At 36.2% G+C, this 22,422-nt stretch overlaps 1 protein-coding gene across 1 annotated transcript; it reads left to right on the forward strand.

The window, feature by feature from the left end:
* The first annotated feature begins 1,901 nt into the window (after positions 1 to 1,901).
* LOC130851885 (uncharacterized) lies at positions 1,902 to 21,448 on the forward strand. The gene is given in 11 exon segments (XM_057732577.1): positions 1,902 to 1,960; positions 5,465 to 5,556; positions 5,836 to 5,966; positions 12,627 to 12,638; positions 14,630 to 14,731; positions 14,733 to 14,879; positions 14,881 to 14,959; positions 15,304 to 15,440; positions 18,036 to 18,124; positions 20,658 to 20,793; positions 21,341 to 21,448. Coding segments are annotated over 11 exon segments (1,092 nt in total).
* The last annotated feature ends 974 nt before the right edge of the window (positions 21,449 to 22,422 follow it).

Here is a 22,422-nt window from a genome sequence, read left to right on the forward strand (position 1 = left end):
GTAAAATTTTCATACACATTCTTTCAGGATTTAAAATACACATACATATAGACATATGTAAGTATATGTGTGTGGTATAATTTATTACGTTATGAAAATCCTGCTGTATATATACTTTATACTTTGTGCTACCTTTGCATTTAAATTACATGTGAGAAATTTTGCATATTTTAACAGCTTAATAATATTTTATTTTATGGTTATAACTTTGTTTTTAACCACTTTTCTATAATTAACCTCTATCTTCATTAACAAAAGGAACTATAGAGTTGAAAATAATGTTTGTATTATTGATGAAAAAAAAAGAGCTCACCCAAACAAAACAAGACACATAAAAGGTGAAATAAAAGTTTACAATTAGAAAGAGGAGAACCTTTTATTACTAATAGTATTTGTACATGAGTAACCAAATTGGTACTAATGCCTTGAAAAATTTGGGCATGGGAATCTCTTGGAATGGGGCCTGTTGGCATGGGAAACTTTTGTAATGATGCTACGGGCTGGGAATTCCTTGGAATGGGTTTCAGGCTGGGAATTTCTTAGAATGGGGCTGTGGCATAGCAAGCATTCTAAGATTTCATAAAGTCTGTATAAAATGGCATCAATGCCTTTAAAAGGAATTTCAGTAGTTAGGTAATTAATTTTCTATTCCAGAATTGCCTTTTTTGTGTATATTATTTCAGGGATCCTCACAACACTGATAGAGGATATTATTATCTACATTAAAGATGAGGAAATCTGAACTTGAAGAGACAATAAAATAGATTTGAATTATCTAGACCTAAGTCTCACCTTCTAAATCTAAATTCCATATTTTTTTCCCTAAACTTAGTTGTGCATCAGAGTCACCTGGGAAACATTTTATAATTGTAGATTCCCAGGCTTAGCCTAGACATGGTGAATACAGTCTATGGAGATGGAGCCCAAGAATCCACATAATAAACCTCCCCAGGAAATTCTGATACAACTTTTTATGGACCAAGGTTTGTGACTCACTGCATCACAGCATATTAATGCTAGTAATTGGAGCCTATGAAATATATTCATGTCAAAATAAAGTCTTTCTTAGAAGAAATTTTAACGGCACTTAAATAATATTTTCCATTACAGAACATTCAAGTTCTAACTCACCCTTTTATTTATACTCTTTTGGTTCAAAGGAACAGATTTAAATTTTGATTATGCAATGTAACAACATATGGAATGCACATGAAATGATGAAGAAATACTGCCGTGGAAATCCAAAAACAGAAGCCAAGTCAAAGGCAACCCTACAGTGCTCAACAGCCACAGTTTTTGGAACCTTTCCTAGTGCTCATCCATTGTTCTGAGTCAGCCTTTCTCTGCCCATCTACTTTCCTTCTCTCACTAGAGACAATCATTCTCTGCCTTCTATGTATATCTTTTCTCTATCATATTCTTCTCATTGAATAACTCTTACCTCAGCGTACTAACATGTCAGTTTTTGCAGATCCTTCGGTGAGCACAGTCGTGCCTCTCACCTTTCAAATCAAAACATTTACCAAGCAATCTCAAACATGAAAGAGGCAGCTACCAATTCACAATAGTTCTCAAGAGAATTAATGAATCTATTCTTTAGCTAGATACAATAGCTTATTCTCAAATGCCCTCTTTACCAAATTTATCACGCAATATTGGAAGTCGGAGGCAAAAGAAGAATCAAGCTCCCCCATCCCTCCAAAAAGACACGATTACGTGATTCCAGATAAGTGTAAGTTTCATGAAAATGGTGGAAATTTAAACAGAATGAGGCTTGGATTAGCTCATCTAAGAATTTGCAAAGACTGATAGGTTATCTTTTCTAGTGTAATGTAACTGTCAACCACGTATTTATCTTTTACAGCGAAATAGCCTTATAGCCAGTTAGTCGTGTGGTGAAAATGATTGTAGCAAAGAGGTTTACAGCAAAAATACAGGACATGATGTTTTCAGGACTCAGGTAAGACAAGGGATACCCATAGATTCCTCAAAGACTTTTCATGTCACTGGGAATTTGAAATTCACAAATAGAAGTTTGACTTACCTTCCCAATATGTTCTAGAAAATTTTGTATCCTAGAAAACTTCGTAACATAGGTGGATGAGATCCTTTACTGTATAAGACCGTATATATGATATTTAGTAAATAAGTAAATACTGAGGGATGAGAACGTTTATGTTTCCAGTTCTTGGACGCGTCACAGCTAATTCAAACCTAAACGTGAATATGAGGACATCTCTATTTATTCTATCTCTTGTGGCTTCTCCCTCAATAGCCACAGCTCTCTCTTCCTCTAATCAATACTATAGAATTTATACTTAATTAATCAGTAAAACATTTTCATTTTAGCCTTTGACGTTAAGTTACTACAGAGAAAGCTTTCCCTAGTTAAGCCCTGAAATCTTGTGCCTCTTTTGTGTGACACTGCTTAAATAATAAATCTTTTGAAAATTAAAAGCTTCCTTCTCACATACACACACGTATCTATCCAAACTTCTAAAAGAATAAGAATTATAAAATTTTATTAAAAACTCCTTCCTTTTTATGAGGCAAGCTTCCTGGATTTTACTGAAGGGATAGATAGGGAAATGACTAAGTTTCACATAAGTAATTGCAGGATGAAGAGACCTATGCAATTTTTTAATGATTGGGATTATGAATGGGCCACTGACATTACTAGTGACACCAAATATTGATTTGTTATCAGAAGGAGGTACTCTGATAATAGCAGGGATTAACTGTGTATTAGTTACTTCACCTCTGATCCATGGAGTAACAAGAGGAAGTAATTTTCAATAAGGAGGTGCCTTCTGAAAAATAAACTCTCTGCATGTTTGACTTGGATGAAATGAATCTCAGTATGAGGGCCAGTAAGGGGTGGAATGAGATAAAGGGTGATGGGAAATAAAAGTATATCATATCAACTTTGCAATTTTTTTTCTAGGGCTCTGCTCTGTGTCACAGAATCCTCGGAACAGAGGATCCCTGACTTATGAAAAATGGTACCCAAATTATATACTTCAAGTTGAGGGGAATGAATCATTAATGGAATTCTTCTTGAGACACTGTACCAGGAGTCCATTCTATACGTAAAAGACAAAGGAAAGAAAACATTTAAATGTTATAACGCAAAGAAATTATAAAAATAGTTGTGTTACAACATTCACTGAGCACAAAGTATTTTATGCATAAAATATATAACTCAGGTTATATCAGTAACCGCTGAATTAAAATATATCTCACTTATATAAAATATATAACTCAGGTTATATCAGTGCTCTTTCACTATTATGCCAAACATCATTCTCTAATTTCTCTAGGGATAAATATTTTCACAGAAATTATAAAGACAATGGAATGGTACTCTATAGAAAATCATGAGAATTAGAGAGGATCGGGCTTTATGGACCCACTTTTCTATGCTATGATTCTTTGATATTTAAGTTTGCCTTTTTGAAGACCCTTAATTTTTGCAGTATGTTTTACTATATAATTTTAAAAGTTGCTAGGTCTATGCTTATGTCCCTTTTAAAAAAATCTTACTTCTCCATTATGGTCCACTATAGTTTTTTCAATACCTAATTTCACAGAATTAAAATAAAAGTTATTTTTTTCTTTAAATTATCTTAAAATCATTAATAGATTTTGGTTTTGCTTTTTATTTTTTTAATTTTTTTATTATTATTATTTTGGCAGCACTGCACAACTTGTGGGATCTTAGTTCCCCAACCAGGGATTGAACCCGTGCCCTCAGCAGTGAAAGAGTGGAGTCCTAGCCGTTGGACCACCAGGGAATTCATTGGCTTTGCTTTTTAAGTGTACACTGCATTTTCTAAAAATTTCCTATAGCTCTGTCTGTGTTTCCAAGTCTTCTAACATATGCTCTGTAGTATGTTAACGCTTCTATAATAATTTCGGTCATAAAATCACATAAAGAAAAGGCAATAATTTGCTACCAGAGAAAAGAAATTTTAGAATCAGTACTCGCAGTTCCCTCACTCTCCTCTAAAGCAGAGGTTCTCAAATTTGAATGGACATCAGAATCAGCTGGAGGGTGTGTTAAAACGCAGACTGCCACACCCCACCTCCAGTTTCTGACTCAATAGGATTTGGGGTAGGGCCTGAGAATGAGTCCTTCTAACACATTCTCAAATGATACTCATGCTCCTGGTCTGGGGACCGCATTTTGTGAAGCACTGATTTAGAGCTGGCGTACTGCAGAGGTGGAGAACCAGGCCTCTGAGGCCAGGTTGGATGGATTTTCATTCTGGTCCCATTGCTTATTAACTCCATAACCTTGAGCAAGTCATTAGACTCTTTTCTTCAGGTTCTTCATCTGTCAGATGAAGTAATAAAAGCACCTGCTTCCAAAGGTTGCTGTGAGATTGAGTGTGTTAACAAGTGTAAGGCACCTAGAGCAGTGTCTGGCACATAGCAGAGATCGGTTAGTATTAAGTCAAGAAAAAATTGTCAGTTGCCACTCTATGGAAGACGTAGATTATTATTAAATTCATTCCTCCACTGTTTTGAAGTTGAACAAATAGAACTAAAAATTTTTATCAGTGATTTGAGAAAACAGGTAAAGTATACTTGTTTAGAAATGATGAAGAAGGTTAGTATTTTTATTAGCATAAAAGAGAGTAAACATGTATTTAAATAAAATAAAATTTGTTATAAAAGGCAGCAGACTAAATGAGGTGGTAAAACAAGAATTATCAACCACCAGAGGATGACAAAAGGACAGCAGTTTGTGAGATGGGAGTGAAAGAAGGCACCAAGAGGCTGAAGGGTGTGGTAGAAAGAGAGATGAGAAGGCAATGTTTGCCATTTTGCCTAGGTCCTTAGGAAAGGTCACTGATACCCTGGTTTCAGATGTGGAACAGTGTTGTGCATTGTAGATGCTTGACCAGATGAGCAAACTTGGAATGGATAAGTCCTTCTTTGAAACATCATTCACACTCTGTCAAGGGGACATGTTTTAGTTGGGGTGACTTGAACATGGATAAACGGAAGGAGAAGATCTCTAACCATCATAAATTTGAGCTGTCCCATGGGAAGAAGGAAAGAAAAAAACACCAATCAACAGACAAGCTATAAACATCAGTAACACCAACCCAGGCAGTCTCAGGCTCAGTGTAGAGCAGCCAAATTTATGTAGGCACAGTGTGAAAGCATCACATATGATCAGGCCTGTTTTGTTCATACACCACCTTGCTTTGTAGATAAATCTACAGTGAATTGATCGCCATTTCTAATAGTGATCAGAAAGCCCCGCTTCATTCTAGAATTTATTGAGGTTCTGTGGTGCAATAAGCACGACTGTCCTAAGATGCTCCTGGCAGCTCACCTTGATCTGCCTGGACAGAGACAACTAGAATCAGGAGGTCTTCCCTCCTCTGGTGAGAGGGGTTGCTTCTAATCGCAGCTTCCCCCTGCGTTCTTAGCTTTTTTCCTCAAAATATAGGAATGCAACTTTGCACCGAGCTCCAGAGTCACCAAATGCTGAGCAGCTGGCTTTCCCGGACATTCCTGTTGAACCACTGGCATCCAAACTCAGTAAGTCTGCTGCCCAGATCACTTGTTAGTCAGTGTGCTCTGCCCCCCCCAATAAAGTTGCTCTCAGACTTGCTCTGAATACAGGAGAGCAGCAGGAGGAGGAGTTCCTGTCACCCAGAGGGTTCATTCAGCGTGTGTCCAGCTGTGTGCCCCACGCCTCATCCGCCACCTTCAGGATATTTGGAGATCTGAGAACTCAAGTCCTCGTTTTTCTGATCTTTGGTTGTAAAACTGTTACCCCATAAAATCCGTTCCTTAACACATTGTGTGGCATTTTAGGTGGTGCTTGCAAAGAGGCCCACCTTGTGTCAAGGGTAAACCCAGGTGTGTCCAATCTCCAGTATCCACTCATAAACTTTCAAAGGGTACCATCTCATTTTCCACGACCAGTTCTCTTATTATTCCGAAATGTAACTCCTTTGATTTTATGGACCTAAATTCATGTAAATAACTGTTATGTTATTGTCTGCTCACATAACTCAAGCTTCAATTTGTTCCTATTCATGTTTCCTATTTTCACTGCAGAAATTGTTCCCTTTCGTAAAGAAGGAAATACAAGCAAAACTGTTTAGCTACATTATGGCATCCATTAATATTATTCCTTCTGCCTAAGAAACTCCCTCATTCTTATTTTCTTATTCTGAACACAACTGAAAACTTATTTTACTCCCTTATTAATTTATGGAGTATTTCAAACTATAGCTACCAGTTATGTGGTAAGATTATTACTACATTAAAACTTAATTCATTTGTCTAAATCTAGGTTATTCAAGTGGCTTTTCAAAAATATGCACATTCCTTAATACCAGGAGACATAAAAGTCAGAGGGTGGAGGTTTTTATTTGCCATAACAGGTTACCTCCCTAAGTTTGTGGAACCTGAGCAACAGATCCTTGCACATCCGCAGATATTCAGGTGCAGTAAAAATTTATTATACACTCAAAGTATCTGCTTAAGAGGAGATTTTTGGATGGTTCTATATATAACTTGAGTCGCTTAACCATAAAATAGTATTTTCCTAACAGAAACTTTTTGAAAAGCATTCATGAAAGCATTAAAGAGAATTAAAGTAGCTTTTATACTGTTCACCTCTCTGAACCACCTTCCCTTCCTCTGCTTTTTATTAAGAACTTTGCTGTTGTCAAGGATAAGAATATATCTTAGTTGCTCTAAGAGATTTTCAAAGATGTTCTTAAACTTCAAGGACCTACCCCTCATTAATTTCCCAGGAGAGTAACTGTCTGGACTGATCATTTGGCATTTAGTATCTGTCTTGAGATGTATTCTTATAGGTTTGTATCTTTTCTAGCCAATTATTTATAATTTTCCTGAAATGTGAGGCCATGTCATATGTATTTTGGTATCCCAAACAATAGTAGTGAACCAAATATAAACAGGCAATTTGAACATATGCTTTTGAGAAAGAATCATATGCATCTCTATGCAAAGAGAGAGAGAGAGAAGTAAAATCAGACAGCATAAAGATAGGTTATTTTATTCCAGAACTGTAAGAAATTGAGTAAACCCAACTCTACTGTCATTTCCCTAAGGGAAGAACACAGTGAAATTGAACATTGGGAAAAACAGTACAGGCAAATTTATCTTTGAGTCTCCGTTTATAAACTGGGATAAAATTATAAGTAATGCACTGCCACCCAGTGGCGAGCTTTCACTTCAGATGAAATAATAGTTAAGATAGTCAAAAGACTCCAGACATTAGGGATCTTTGTTCAGGAAATTTTATACCTCACTAGAAAAATATGAAGAAAAAAGATATTAATACTTGGGTCACGGGAATTTTTTGGGCTAAATAAGAGTAAATAACCAGCCCAAATCACAAATTGTAAAGAAAAAAGCAAAACCAAAAATATTTATGCCTTTTGTGAGATAATTGGAAACTTGAATTTTGCTTGGATATTCAATATCAATGAATTGATGTTCATTTTTTTAGATGTCGTAGTGGTGCCATGCTTATTCTTTTTTTTTTAGGGGAAAACATGCTATATTGTTCTCCAGTGTGGTCCATTCTTTTTTTTTTTTTTTAGAACTTTTATTGAGATGCAGTTAACATACAATAAACTGCATATATTTAGAGCATACAATTTGGTATCCCAATCTCCCAGTTCATTTCCCCCCCAACCCTCCCCACTTTCCCCACTTGGTGTCCATATGTTTGTTCTCTACATCTGTGTCTCTATTTCCACCTTGCAAACCGGTTGATTTGTACCGTTTTTCTATAGTCCGCATATATGTGTTAATATACAGTATTTGTATGCTTATTCTTTTAAAATAAAAGTGTATCTTTCAGTGGAAATGTTCTAGAATAATTACTGATAAGTTGATATGATGCATCAAAATAATATGAAGAATGGAGGGAGATAAGTTGGAGGTATATTTAAAGCAACTTGGGCTATAAGTTGATCAATTTTTTAGCCAGGTGATGGTTACATGAAGATTCATTATACAATTCTGTCTATTTTGGTGCATATTTGAAATTTTCTATGACAAGCTTTTTTTTAAAAAAATCTCACTGAGATATATTATCATTGAATGTAGAATTTGATCAGTAAAAACAGAAAGCTTTCTCCATAACTTATTTTGCAGAAATCAGTAGGTTAAGCCATAAATTAGGAAGAAGAATTTGTAATCTTCATTTACCTTATAAAATGAACATTAAGGAAATTAACTCAAACTTTCTTAAGCCCAAGGTAATGAAAGAGATGAAACTGCTTTTCAAATTGTGTTTATGTTAAATGCCAAGCTCATGTTGACTTACAAAAGAGATAACTAAACAAATACGAAAAATGAATCGTCAAGACATTAGTAAAAGTGCGCTGGAGTGGAATTATTGTCTCTTTTTCTCTCTCGATATTTACTGAGTATTGAATTTTGTAGTATGTTGATATTCTAAACTTTCAAAAAAGATCTCAGGAGTTATCGCCTTGTTACGTTTTAGGCAATATTAGAGGTCCTGCTTTCACTTTTTTCCTACTTTGACTTGAGTCCTTTAGAAAATTAATACAGTTTCTTAGCAACCCAGGTGTGTAACACTTAAAATATACTTTGAGTTCTTTTGCAAAGCAAAGGCTAAATGTTTCCCTTATAAACTATCTGTTTGCTTAGTCTCATTTGGCTTTGCAGAAAATCTGCTGAGACATACTGCGGTAAACATTTTGTATTAAAACTCTCAGTTTTAAATGGTGAGTAAAGTTACCAGTTTTCTAATGAATGCTCCAGCTTTTGTGTTTATTTTTAATTATTCCTGTTTGTCAGTTTGTCTAGGTCTTTGGAGTTTCTGTATTTTATGTTAAGATATATGAGATGAATTCATTTATGTGAGAGACAATCTCTTTATATATAATATTATAAATATATTATAAATTGGAAATACTGAAATATATTAAGAAGGAGAAAGCCAAGCTGGAAGAAAGTGCTGAATTTCTTTATAAACTTACAAATGTGCATGAATTCGTGGTCTAAGGAGTTCACTGTGAACGTAATAGCAGACTGTTTTACAGTGCTCTTTTCTTATGCTGGCAGCGTTTAGGTGTCAGGTATATATCTATATCAGTCTATCTCTCTGTCTGTCTCTCTCCCCAAATACTAAGGTTACAAAATTAAACTCAGATATGTAAGCAAAAGAAGCTTAAATTTGCGTACATTTGCTAACCCAAGAAAAGCATTTCTCTTAATTAGCTGATTGTAAAAGCAGATAAAAATATTTTGTGACATTCCAGTGGAAAATATTTGAGGAAGAAATTTAAGTGAAAGTTTGTTTTTTATATTGCTACTATTAGAAGCTTTCATTATTTACAAAAAATATATAATTAGATATTTGAGCTTTTAGATGCAATTTCAAAAAAAGGAATATCTGTAATTCTCAGAGTTTGGCAAACATAGAATTCCTCTTATTCCTCTTACCATTGAACCATTTAAAATTTGCATTTTGTAAGGTTGAAAAATCATTGAATAAAAGGAATTTCACATGGCTCAACCTAAACTATGCAGGACCCTACATAGTGTTTGTAAAGATAGAAATCTTTTCTCAATTTTATATTCTAATTTGGGGACAGATCTTGTAAATAACTAACTTTAATACAAGGTACAAGGCAAAATGTAGCTTCAGGTTCCATTGCTGTATTCAGTAGGAAGTTTGAATCCTGATAGATCTGGGAATGCTTTTATTGGAGGTGGCATTTAAACTGATCCCTGAGACCAGTATAATTTCATAGATGGAGAATAACTGTGCTTAATGAATGCAGATTAAGCCATTCTTTTATTTCCAGTGAGACATCCTTAGCTTTTTCCATGTAGAGTGAGGATTATAATGTGATATTGCCATCACAGCCTTCAATCATTCCACTAGATCTCCAGTTGATTTCTTCCTGCATGGTGTCTTGGGAATTACAATGACATATGCTAATGCATGATTAATATTATACTGTAGAAGCTTAATTTTACATATATATTATTCAAAAGAATATGTAACAATAATTCATAATATAAGGGCAAAATAAAGTATCATACAAAATTAAGATAATTTATCACTAGTTTAAATATTGCATAGTAGCAATTTTTGGTAGCCAGGAAGCCCCAGACATATACAGAGGGAGACAGAGGGGAGCATTAGTGGCAACAAAGTGACAGATGAGCGTGTGTCTGCTTCTGGCTACCTAGTCAAAAAGCGGTCTAAGACCAGCCCTGCATTCTCCAGTCGCAGCTTCTTAGTCTGATGGCTGTCTAGCTCTCTAGAGAGCTAGATGGCTGCCATGATACTTGTTTTTTATCTTAATTAGAGTTCTGAGGTCTTGATCTATTCTTATTCTTCCACTTTATAAGCCTCCTGCTCAGTTTCTTCCTGGCTGTACATCCTGGTGAGGCACTTTATTGTCTCACCAACACCCTCAACCTCTGTGTCTTTTCACGGCAGCAGATTACAAAACCCTGGCCATGAACAAGTCCACTCATGTGCTTTCTTTGCTCATGTAACCAGGTTTCTGAGCCCTGCCGTAGATAGGTATATTTACAATTTCAGTCAAGGCTGAGGCTTCAGTATTTCTACAGAAAAGTGAAGGGTCATAGGTGAGACGAGAGAGTTATAAAAGAAGGCGTGTGCCGGGAGCAAATTAACCACTGACTGTCAAAGGCTTGATTTTCATCAGCTCCTAGTGGGTAGGTGGGTCAGGGTTGAAGCCACATTAACCAGGTTCAGAAGACTCCAACATGAAAATGGAACATGCACATTTACTAATTTATGAGAAACATAAACCAAACTAACTCATATTTTCTTTCTAGCTCATTATCTTCCAGTAGACTGCTGTACATGTGAAGCCAAAGGATCACTGGAGGGTGATTTGGTGAAAGTTAGATGAGAATAAGAATTAATTATTGGTTTATATACTACAAGGCTCAGGTTATGAAAAGTCATGCATCAATCTTCTAAGTTTAGATACGTATGATAAGGAACATAAAAATGACAAATATCGGCCAGCATGCTCTCCCCTCTGGATGAATCTTGGAGGGTACTGCCAACCTTCAAACTCCCACCCTTTCTTTTTTAATATCTTTTGTTTACACACCCTTTTAATTTCTATGCAGACATTCGTATTGTTTACTATATAATATAGAAACATGAAATTAAGATATTTTTGTTATTTATCTCACATTTTTTGCATTGCTTAGGAAATAGTAACCCTAAGTAATCCTATTTCCACATATTTTGTTAATTGGTATGGTATTTTAGTGATTAACTTAATTTATTTTGCAGCAATTTTGTAGAGATTGTAAGTGGCCCCCCCATTCATTAAAGTTCTTTTATTTTTAATGTATTATTGAGCAACAGAGGATAACATATTTTTGAACACTTGGGGAATTTCTAATCTTCTCACTCAAATATTAAGCATCACTCTTTTTTTGTCTCTATTCAGCTTTTTAAAAAATTGTATAAGAATACTTAACAATTAATGAGATCTAGCCTCCTAACAGATTTTCAAGTGCACAACACAGTCGTGTTAATATAGGTACACCATTGTACAGCAGACTTCTAGAATTTATTCATCTTGTATAGCTGAAACTTTATACCTGTTGAATAGCAGTTCCTCATCTCGCCTCCTTCTCAGGCTCTGGCAACCACCATTCTACTCTCTGTTTCTGTGAGTCTGACTATTTTAGATTTCCTCACATAAGTGGAATCATGTAGTATTTGTCCTTTTGTGACCGGTGTATTTCACTTAGCATAATGTTCTCCAAGTTCATTCATATTGTTGTATATCGCAGAATTTCCTTCATTTTTAGGGTTGAATACTATTCCATTTTATGTATATACATTTTCTTTACCCATTTGTTACTTTGCAACCTCCTCAGCAGCTGCACAGGTGTAATCTGAAACTGGCCCCTGTACATGGAAGGCAGGGAGAGACCAAAGACAGAGGCAGACCACTCCAGATTGGGAGGCAGACAGGTTTAAGAAGCAAAGGAACTTACATATGCGGCTTGTCTTGGGCACCTGCCGAGATGAGTAGATCACCACGGTTCCCACCCCCCCAATCTTAAAAGTTTATAGAGAGGACTTCACTTGGGTAAAGTTACGTGTACTGTCCAGATAGTTTCAGCACCACGTTACTATCTCAAGACTGTGTGCTTGGGCAGCTTCCAGAGCAGGAAAAGCAAGTGAAGCGCACATTCTCAGGACAGGGGTGGGGTAAGGGATGTCCGAATGCCCAGGTCCAGCTCACAGGTCAACTGGTGGTCACTTCCTCAAGATGACCTCCTCCAACACCATTCATCCAGCAATGAGCTTTTAGATTGCTTCCATACCTTAACTGTTGTGAATAATGCTGCAATTAACATGAGAGTGCAGATACCTCTTTGAGATTCTGATTTCAGTTTTTTGGATAAATACCCAGATCATATGGTACATCTATTTTTAAATTTTTGAGGAGCCGCCACACTGTCTTCCTTAGTGGCTGCATCATTTTACATTCTTACTAGTAGTGTAAACACCAATAGTGTTCCAATTTTTCTACATCCTCACCAACACTTAATGTCTTATTTTTTTTTTTTGATTATAGCTATTCCGACAGGTATGAAATGATGTCTTGTTGTGGTTTTGATTTGCAATTTCCAGATAGTTAGTGATGTTGAGCATCTTTTCATACACCTGTTGGCCATTTGTATATCTTCTTTGAAATGTCTATTCAAGTCTTTAGCTCATTTTTCAATCAGGTTGTTTTTGTTGATATTGAGTTGTAGGAGTTCTTAAAGATTTTGGATATTAACCCCTTATCAGATAAACAGTTTGCAAATATTTTCTTCCATTCCATAGGCTGCCTTTTCACTCTGTTGATTGCTTCTTTTGCTCTGCAGAAGCTTTCATGTTCCCTTTGACTATTTTTTTGCAAAATTTAAGTGGACCCAATTAAGTAACACCTATAGTCTTGTTCTTTCTATTTCCCAGGAAAAAGTTTGTCTTTTATGTTTACTGAAATTCATCCAACATGATTTAATGATTAATTTGTTTTTTCTAATTGAGATAAAATTTATGTAACATAATTTCACTACTTGCCATTTTAGAGTGTACAATTTAGTGGTTGTACAATCTTATGCAACTATCATCACTATCTAATTCCAGAACATGTCCATCATCCTCAAAAGAAATCTTGTACCTCTTAGCAGTCAATCCCAATTCCCTCTTCCCCACATCTGGTGGCAAAAAAATTTTTTTTAAGTATTGTGTCACTGAGTTTGTGGGCAGCTTGTTAGATAGCATGATTGCAGCAAAAGCTGACTTTGCCACAGGCCTGTACTTCCAGTTCTATAGCAGACATATAGTTTGTTTAAATCTACTGATTTTTATGGCCTTTTCCCATAAACTGATCCTCCTCTTGTATTCCTTATCTGCGTTAAGAAATTTTGCATTATATTTGATTCATTAAAATTCCTTGGTGTGTCATAAAAGACCCTTGCTAATATAGCCCCAACTGATTTTCCTATCTTTATATTCCACTGCCTCCTCACATACATGTGCTAAGCTCCTGCCACACACACTTCTTGCTTTTCTCTCAGTGGGCCATAGTCATTAAAAAAATATTTGTATTAGAAGTTGAAAAACAGTTCATTTTATATTACAAAATATTATTAATTTGTTCAAGTTGACATGTTCCATATTTCTCCAAAGTAGTTTTTCTTTATACACAACTTTGAATTACTGCATGATAGTATTTAGAATCTTGAAGAGCTTCTGTTTTGATGTTGTTGTCAAACAATACAAAATTCTAGCACAAGGAAATTCATCTCCACCTCAGATCCTTATTCCCCAGAAACCAGCATTGTTTTATTTCCACTTAGTCAAATATGTTTTAATTGATTATTATTCCTCTTTCCATGGAGATATTAAATTCATTGGCATTGTCTAGTAACATACTGACACATTTATTAAATCGTAGAAGTGTACCAACCATCTTCTCATCACAGATCAACAAAGAGCAATTTCATGCTTCTTATCCACAGATCCTAATCGTAAAAGCTACAATGCACTTATTATGGTTTAGGTGGCCATAGATATCCTAGAAATAGCTTATGACAAATTTTACATACATTCTGTGCCTTGGTGAAATGTTGTTTCCTTCCTTTACCCCCGGCATATTTCTATTTATTCTTCAAGATCAATTCAAATGATAACTTTTTTTTTTGATGTCCCTTCTATTTTCCTGATAGGGTTAGCTGAGCACTCTCCTTGCTTCTATAATGCTATTGTAGTATCTGTCACATGACATAGGTTTTATTTTTTGTTTCCATGCCTTTCTCCCAATAGCTTCTCAGTTACTTAAGGACATGGATTTCAAGTTAATCATTTTGAATTCCTAGGCTCTAGCGCGGTGACTACTGTGACAAAGATGCTGAATAAATACTTGCAGCAGCCATGATACTTTCTTCCCCTCTATACACACTCCCTACCATTTCTGAGCTTTTTTTCCTGCTTCATAAATCTTTTAGAGATTTATGGCCCAAAGGGAAAATATTCAATACACCGGTGCTACAGTGCATACTTCACCAATTTCCATGTTTGTTGCAGATTCCAACATGTGAAAACGCCCTTGAGTCCCAGAAAGGCAGGAGAGGCAGAGATATTGCAAAGACGCTGCAGTGTCCCACACAAGATCTCAGCTTCAAATGGAAAAAAAAAAAAAGTCCTGCATCCATCACAATCTGAAATAAAAGTCAACATATGGGAAATAAATCCTCCTGATTTTAGTTATAACCTGTCTACACTTTTGAGACTTCCAGAAAAGCCTTCAAGGACCCTTAAGGAAGAAGAAGGGAGGGAAAAAAAGCAATTTTTTAGGAACAATGCTTCACCTTCCTGGCATAAGGAATTATTCCAAGAAGGCCATGTCTTCTAAATGTACAACTGAAGAGGAAAGTTAGAAACTTACACTCAGCTAAAAATAACTTCATGCTTCTTCATGCTTGTTTTGCTTTTGTGAAATATGCTTGCTGTGCGGAGAAAAACAGAAAAACAGGATGACCTAACAATCCAATGTAACTTTAAGATGTTTTGCTAAAAAATGAAATGTTCTGCACCTGCTTTTTAAGTTTCCGTTTGGAAACTTCCATGCTCTGTAAACATGTGCACAGTAAAAGTAAAGCTCACCCAGAGTTCAGGGCCAGAACTTTAGAGCGTTAGCTTGTCTGGGGCTGCCAGCTTAATGAACCTGAGTTCTCCAACCTTTCCAATGTGGTGCTTAGTTTCTTGACAGACCGATTTCTGCAACATAACTACTTTTCCACATCTGGATTCTCATGAAGTGAAGTTAATATTTGTGGAGAGTGGAAAATATCCACATGGTGTATACTTCAATCCAAAACCACCTGGCTTTCGACAGGTACAAAAAGAACATTTGATTCTAAATAATTTAAAACAGATAAGGGGAAAATATTTTTATTCATTTCTTAATTACAACAACGATTACATAAGCAAAAAAGGTATATGTGAATATAATGTGTATAAAGTTGCATCTTTATTTCTCATGGAACAATACAATTCAAATTCAGCAATAAATGAATGACAAAGGAGAGGTAAGGCTCTAGTTAATGTTTCTGATGGGGTTTTATCTGCCAGGTGGAATGACCAACTAGGGATGGCTTTTCTAGGGTTCAAGAAGAGTTTGGACTGAGATGTAATTGGAGAATAGACCTCAGTTTCCAGGAGTTTATAGTCTAGTAGTAATGAAATCAAATCATGGAACAAATAGATGAGTGAATGAAAACTGACAAAAAGGAGGTATTGTATTACTTAAATGAGTCCAATGGTTAATAATTTAAATAATATATGAGCAAGAATTTCCAATATAAAGTGGTGGTGGGGAATATATATTTAAGGAGATGCAAATGAAGTCAAAATATAATATCACTAGAATATTAATATATCCTGTACTTAGGTTTATAATTTAACACATAAATATGATTCTTAGACAGAGAAGCAATGGGAATGATAATACCAAAAAAATCTTGAAAAAGGAAAACATTTATTCCAATGAAAAAATATAGAAAAGCAGTTAAGAGCATGGCCTCTGGGTGGGATCAGAGTATCCCAGTTCTCTTATTTGCTAACCATTTTGTACAAGTTATTAAGCCTCTTTCCTTATTTATACTTTAGGATAACAATACTATATGTTTTATATGGTTATTTTAAGTAATGAAGGAGACAATTACACACAGATTTCTTACAACAGGGTTTGTAAGAATATTGGTTTTATTGAATATTGAGATATTCAATAAAAGTGAACTCTTAGGAGCTATTAGGATAAAAGTTGAGAAATTCAAGAAGCCTTGATCCATAACCTTCTCTACTTGTCCAGGGCATCTAAACACTTCTATATGTGATAAATGAAATATATTACCATTTGGAGATGAGGGGAGGTCAATTAAACATCAAATGCCATTGGTTTATTTAAATATTTCACTAGTTAAAGTTAGAATTACATGACTTGGGTAAGTAAATGTTCAAGGAATGGGGGACTTTAAATTCTTTTTTTCGTTGAAGTGTAGTTGATTTACAATGTCGGATTAGTTTCAGGCGTACAGCAAAGTGAATCAGTTATACATCTACGTATATTCATTCTTTAATAGATTCTTTTCTCCTGTAGGCCATTAGAGAGTATTGAGTAGGGTTCCCTATGCTATATAGTAGGTCCTTAATAGTTGTCTATTTTATATATACTAGTGTGTATGTGTCAGTCCCAATCTGGGACTTTTTAATTTTAGATCAATTTGTTTTTTAAATGAGTGACTTGGAGGCAGCATGATATAAATTGTACAACCACCAGATGTCAGTATTGTTACAAATTGAAAGAGCTGAGGAATTTTTTTTTTTTTTTTTTTTTTTTTCCCCCAAACTAACTTGGACTCACATTGGATTTGATTAAAGATGAAAACTTTTTCTTAAGGAGTTTCCTTTGGGACTTTTAATATATTATTATTTGCTGTGGCAGGACTAGGATCACTCACTAAGAAGAGAACCTTGTCTAATTTCTGCTTGATATCCCCAGTTTCACTCTTTGTGCCACATTGATTCAGCTTTCAAGCAGAGACATTTATGATGTTTTATTTGATTAGTTTCTGAAAGTGTACAAATTCTATTTCAGTTCATATTAGTTCTTTTTAACCACTTTAAAGAAAAAACTTTGTTTTATAGTTTACTAAAAATAATCAATATTTATTCTATTCCAGCCTCAGCAAATTATTTTAGCTTTATTCAATCTTTTTCCTATTGCCTGAAATAAATTCAGCTCTAGAAATAAAACATGTAACTCTATTTGCATTTAAGATTACACTGTCAAATTCTGAATAGATGGGGCTTCCTAGGTGGCGCAGTGGTTAGGAATCTGCCTAGCAAAGCAGGGGACACAGGTTCGATCCCTGCTCCAGGAAGATCCCACATGCCGTGGAGCAACTGAGCCCGTGTGCCACAACTATTGAGCCTGCGTTTAGAGCCCGTGAGCCACAACTACTGAGCCCATGTGCTGCAACTACTGAAGCCCACGTGCCTAGAGGCCGTGCTCCACAACAAGGGAAGCCACGGCCATGAGGAGCCTGCACACCACAATGAAGAGTAGCCCCCACTCACTGCAACTAAAAGAAAGCCCGCACATAGCAAAAAAGACCCAACACAGCCAATAAAAAAAAAAAAATTCTGAATAGATTCCTTTAATCTCCTCCTGTTTAAAATATCATTTCTGAATTATTCACAGAAGTATAATTGAAGTCCTCGCTCCACCATAAATTAATTGGTTATACACTGTCTTGAATCTTAGATTATTCTATTAAATATTCATATGCAAGTTTTAAGTGCTATAACAAAATCCTCAAAATTGCATTTTACTGGTGAAATATTTGGAAAAACCAAATTCCAAATAAAATTTTAGCAATATGAAACAATATTTATTAGTAATAACAGAATCTTCTCTTTACATATCTAGTCCCAAAGTAATTTACCAAATTTTGCGACAGCTTACAAAAGGGACCCTTTTGGATTAAAGTTTAAGTCACAGCATTTAAGTACAGGTAAGTTATTATCATAAGGTTATGAATATGGCAAAAAAAAAACTTTCTGCATTATATCTTAATAGTAATACATAAAAAGGCAAATAATTTAAAAGGTATTTTTTTTTACTTATCACCTTTAATGATACAGTAAATTTTTAAAGGCCCAGTTAACTAATGGCAACAATCCATATGCTTTGTTACCCACAACTTTTAATATATTATTAAAGACTGAGTTTGTAACTCAATGTGTTCTGTGTAGAGAACCAATGAGTTAGAATACAGATTCCAGGATTTCCCTGGGCGCACAGTGGTTAAGGATCTGCCTGCCAATGCAGGGAACACAGGTTTGAGCCCTGGTCTGGGAAGATCCCACATACTGTGGAGCAACTAAGCCCATGTGCCACAACTCCTGAGCCTGTGCTCTAGAGCCCTCGAATCCCAACTACTGAGCCCAAGTGCCACAACTATTGAAACCCATGTGCCTAGAGCCCGTGCTCCGCAACGAGAGAAGCCACCGTACTAAGAAGCCCACGTTCTGCAATGAAGAGTAGCCCTCACTAGCCACAACTAGAGAAAAGTCCACACGCAGCAACAAAGACCCCACGCAGCCAAAAATAAATAAATTAATTAATTTAAAAAATATATATATATAGATATATAGATTCCAGAAGCAAGCTCCATAGCTTTGAATCTTGGCTTCAGTGTCCTAAATTACCTAAACTGTCTATATCTTGGTTTCCTCATCTGTCAATGGGAATAATAATAGTTGAATCTTCATCATAGAATCACTGTGACCTTTAAATCTGTTATACATATGTAAAGCACTTAGTTAATACTGTATGTAAAGTGCCGGGGTCCAGCCCAGGCAGGATCCAGGGAGTCCCTTGGGAGGGGTAGAGTCGGCGAGAAAGGAGAGGCAGGAGGCAGTGGAGTAGCAGAGAAGTGGAGAGAGCCTTTAATTTTTGCTCGGGTCTTATGTATCTTACATCTTGTTATGTGGATTTTTCCATTAGGGGCCCCATATCCCTCCCCCAAATGTCCCATTGATTCCGCCGGGGGCCAGTCCTTAGTCAGGTGATGAGTCTTCTATGTAATCGTCAGTTCTCATCCGTTCTTCACGTTCTTGTCCACAAACAATCGAACATTTTTTCCCCATGCATAACATTACCATTCTTGTTTTAACCCTCCAGTGGTTACAAGGGGGAGGGGAACACAGGATAACAATCTGTAAGGGCAGGCCTCTCAGGAGCCACAGGCTAGAGGTGATAGACGCATTGTCAGCAGGTTAAGCTTAATTAGTGAGCTACATTCTCTGTGCTACGTGACAGCAGACATACAGGACATGGACATAACATAGATACCGTCATATTCCGTTCTTATAAGGGAAGGGTGCGTGGGATATTTTATAGGCAGCTTTGGTTTGACGGACCCTCACTTCACCGGAGTCCCTAAGTTCCTATATTTTTATCCTATACTAAAAACTATGACGATTAGAGCCCTATGCCACTTTAGGGGAGGCTCTGCCACAACCCTAACAAGCGGTGTTGGTGCCCCTTCACCCAGAGAGCTCATCATTCCTAGAAAGAGAAGTAAACAGAGGAAACTCATAGGGAAACTAATTCTCGGAGAACTCCGGTACTTCCAGGATGCCTGCCTTGCAGCTCCTTCCAAACCAAGGATGCCTTCACTGGAAATCCCGCCTTGCAGGTTATTCCCAGAGTACTCGGCCTTGCCTGAGCCTTCAGGCAATCCCCGGACGGCTCCCGGCAGTAAAGCACGTGTTGTCTAACACATGATAAATATACATACCATTATTATAATTATGGTGCCACTTGTATAGTGTTTGTGCAGTCTTAATTTGTATAATCCAACAATTTTTATTTGTATAAGGGTGAATAATACATACTGTATTTACATATTATAATTACATATTAATTATAAATAAAACAGTAAGCTGTTAACAGTGGTTGTTTTTGGATAGTGGGATAATGGTTGAACTTTACTTTCTTCTTTTCAAAATGAGTAGCAAATAATTTTATAATTGGAAAATTAAGAAAATATATTTGCAAATAATGTACACATTTTAGTATGGATTAAATTTAAAAGGTCTTGGCTAGGTGTGTCATTAAATTGGTACACTTCAAGTTTCCTCATGTATATGTCACTATGGAGAAAATACCAAGAGTATCTTATAGACTAATAAGACCAAGCCTTTGATGTTAAGAAATGTCTAAGTCAAATATGAGGTAGAATACAAAATATGCCATTCAAGTCACAGAGCACTAATGAGAAAAAGTTTTAAAAAGAGGTTTCCAAGGAAATAAAATAAGGTAGGATTTGAATTGAAGTTTGAAGAAGAAGGACAAAATTAATTCCAGCAGAAATGGTGGCAAGGATAAGCAAATTTTTATTTAGATTTGCATTTATAAATTACCCAGCAATTTACTATTCCTGGGTCCTTAACTCCAAAAATGAGATCATATTCTGAGAGACATCATGAACAAAGACTAATGTAATTACTAAGTTTCTCATTTGTCTTCCTATCTCTAGTTAAGCGGATGCCCTTTGCTGAAAGATGGTCAATAGAACAGTACAGAAAGATTTATCACCTACAAGCCTCCTGAATGTACCTGGGATTCAAAGCTAATTTTACCAAAAGTCCCGTGGCCTATTAAGTCTGCTTCATACACGGTGAGTTTGCCTCTTTCTCTGCAGCTCTGGCAGTTTGTTTCCAGCACTGTTGTTTTAATGCAGGAGTTTTTCATTTGTTGTAGTGAAAGATATTTCTATCTTTAAAAGTAAAGCATGCAGATTTCTGCTTTTTCTTAAAATGCAAATAGTGGATTACCTACAATTTTGGATTTTTTTTTTCTTTTTACAAAGATAGTTGGCATGGTGGATTGAGGCCTAAATATTGTGAGGAATCTTACCCAAATTTACTCACACTTTATTTGGAGCAGCCCATTTTGAGTGAATTGCACTCAAATAAGAAGGCCAGACAAGAAGATACACTTAGAAAAAGATGCTGAAACAATACTTCAAGGCTCAAATTCTCCCCTGGACAAATAAGACTGCTTTGAATTGCCCTGTATGTCCAAGCAGAACAAGATGCACATTTGGCATACAGAGCAAGCTTTAAAAGCAAAGATTATTAATAGGAATTTTAAAAAAGATAAGTGAAAATTAAAGTTGATACACGTCTGCCTTCGCTAACTTCCTTTGTACCATTTTCCTTAAGAGACACAGAAGGTGGCGAGATGCGAACAGTGCATTTATGGATTATGTGGAAGAAAAATTTACTAAGACATGCAAGAACAGTGGACAAAAAGTTAAGATTTGCTGTTGAACACTTAGATTAACTCTAGAATTGCTACTCAAATGACTATTTTCACTACCATGTACTTTATCCTACAGAAGCTCTATTATCATACGAGTTATAAATGAGGTGTTTGCATGGTGCTTAAATCATTTTAAGTGGAATCTGAAAGAATCCAGTCCCTTGATCAGATAATTGTTTTTCTTAGATTTCAGCGGAATTCTGGAAAACAACGAGTGAACATGTCACAATTACAAATTTCGCAAACACTGTTGGTGCCAGCCAACTCCCCTCAGTCTCTATTATTCCAGAGGGTTGGTGCTTAACCTCCCAGCAGCCAGCATCTCCGTTTCCTTGCCTGAGGGCTTTCTCTGGCTCTCTGAGCTGACCGCAGCAGGTCCTTGTGCTGGCGGCTTAATATCGCCCAGCAGCAGCCCTGAAGTAAGAGCTGAGATGGTTGTTTTACAGGGTTTCCTAGGGCTCCCCGAGGAGTTGAAGTCCAATTGTCTCAGTAATTATTTGCACTTTGTTGGCTTCCTTCCTTTTCCTTTATCACCTGCCCAGGTTCTTACCTTCATTTGGGGGATCACCTCTGGTATCACTAAAATTCTCTTTTAAGTGTCTGCTTCTCCTGGTTTCCGCCGCGTGTAGGCCCCTTCAATCTTATTCTCTTTAAAAGATGATTCTGAGCAGCTCTGAATTGGCTTGGCAGGGATCGCCCTTTCTTCCTTCCTCAGAGGAGCCAGAATGGGCATTCTGCAGTGCTTCCCCCAAGGATAATGATGCCTACTTCAAAAAAAAAAGAAAAAATGTCTTTGGAGTTTTAATCTTTTACTTAATTTGGATGGAATAGAGTGTGAGAGTAGCAGGTCTGACCTGTCCACCTTTTAAAAAGCCCTGTAGGAATAAGTCTTCTAGCAGCTTCTCTGTGGAATACAGGAGTACTTATTGCTTTGTGTTCTCAGCTTTGGGGCTTTTGCCTCCTTTCAAGACAACAGGAAACA

The sequence above is a fragment of the Hippopotamus amphibius genome, chromosome 4 (genome assembly GCF_030028045.1).
Source record: "Hippopotamus amphibius kiboko isolate mHipAmp2 chromosome 4, mHipAmp2.hap2, whole genome shotgun sequence".
Lineage (NCBI taxonomy): Eukaryota > Metazoa > Chordata > Mammalia > Artiodactyla > Hippopotamidae > Hippopotamus > Hippopotamus amphibius.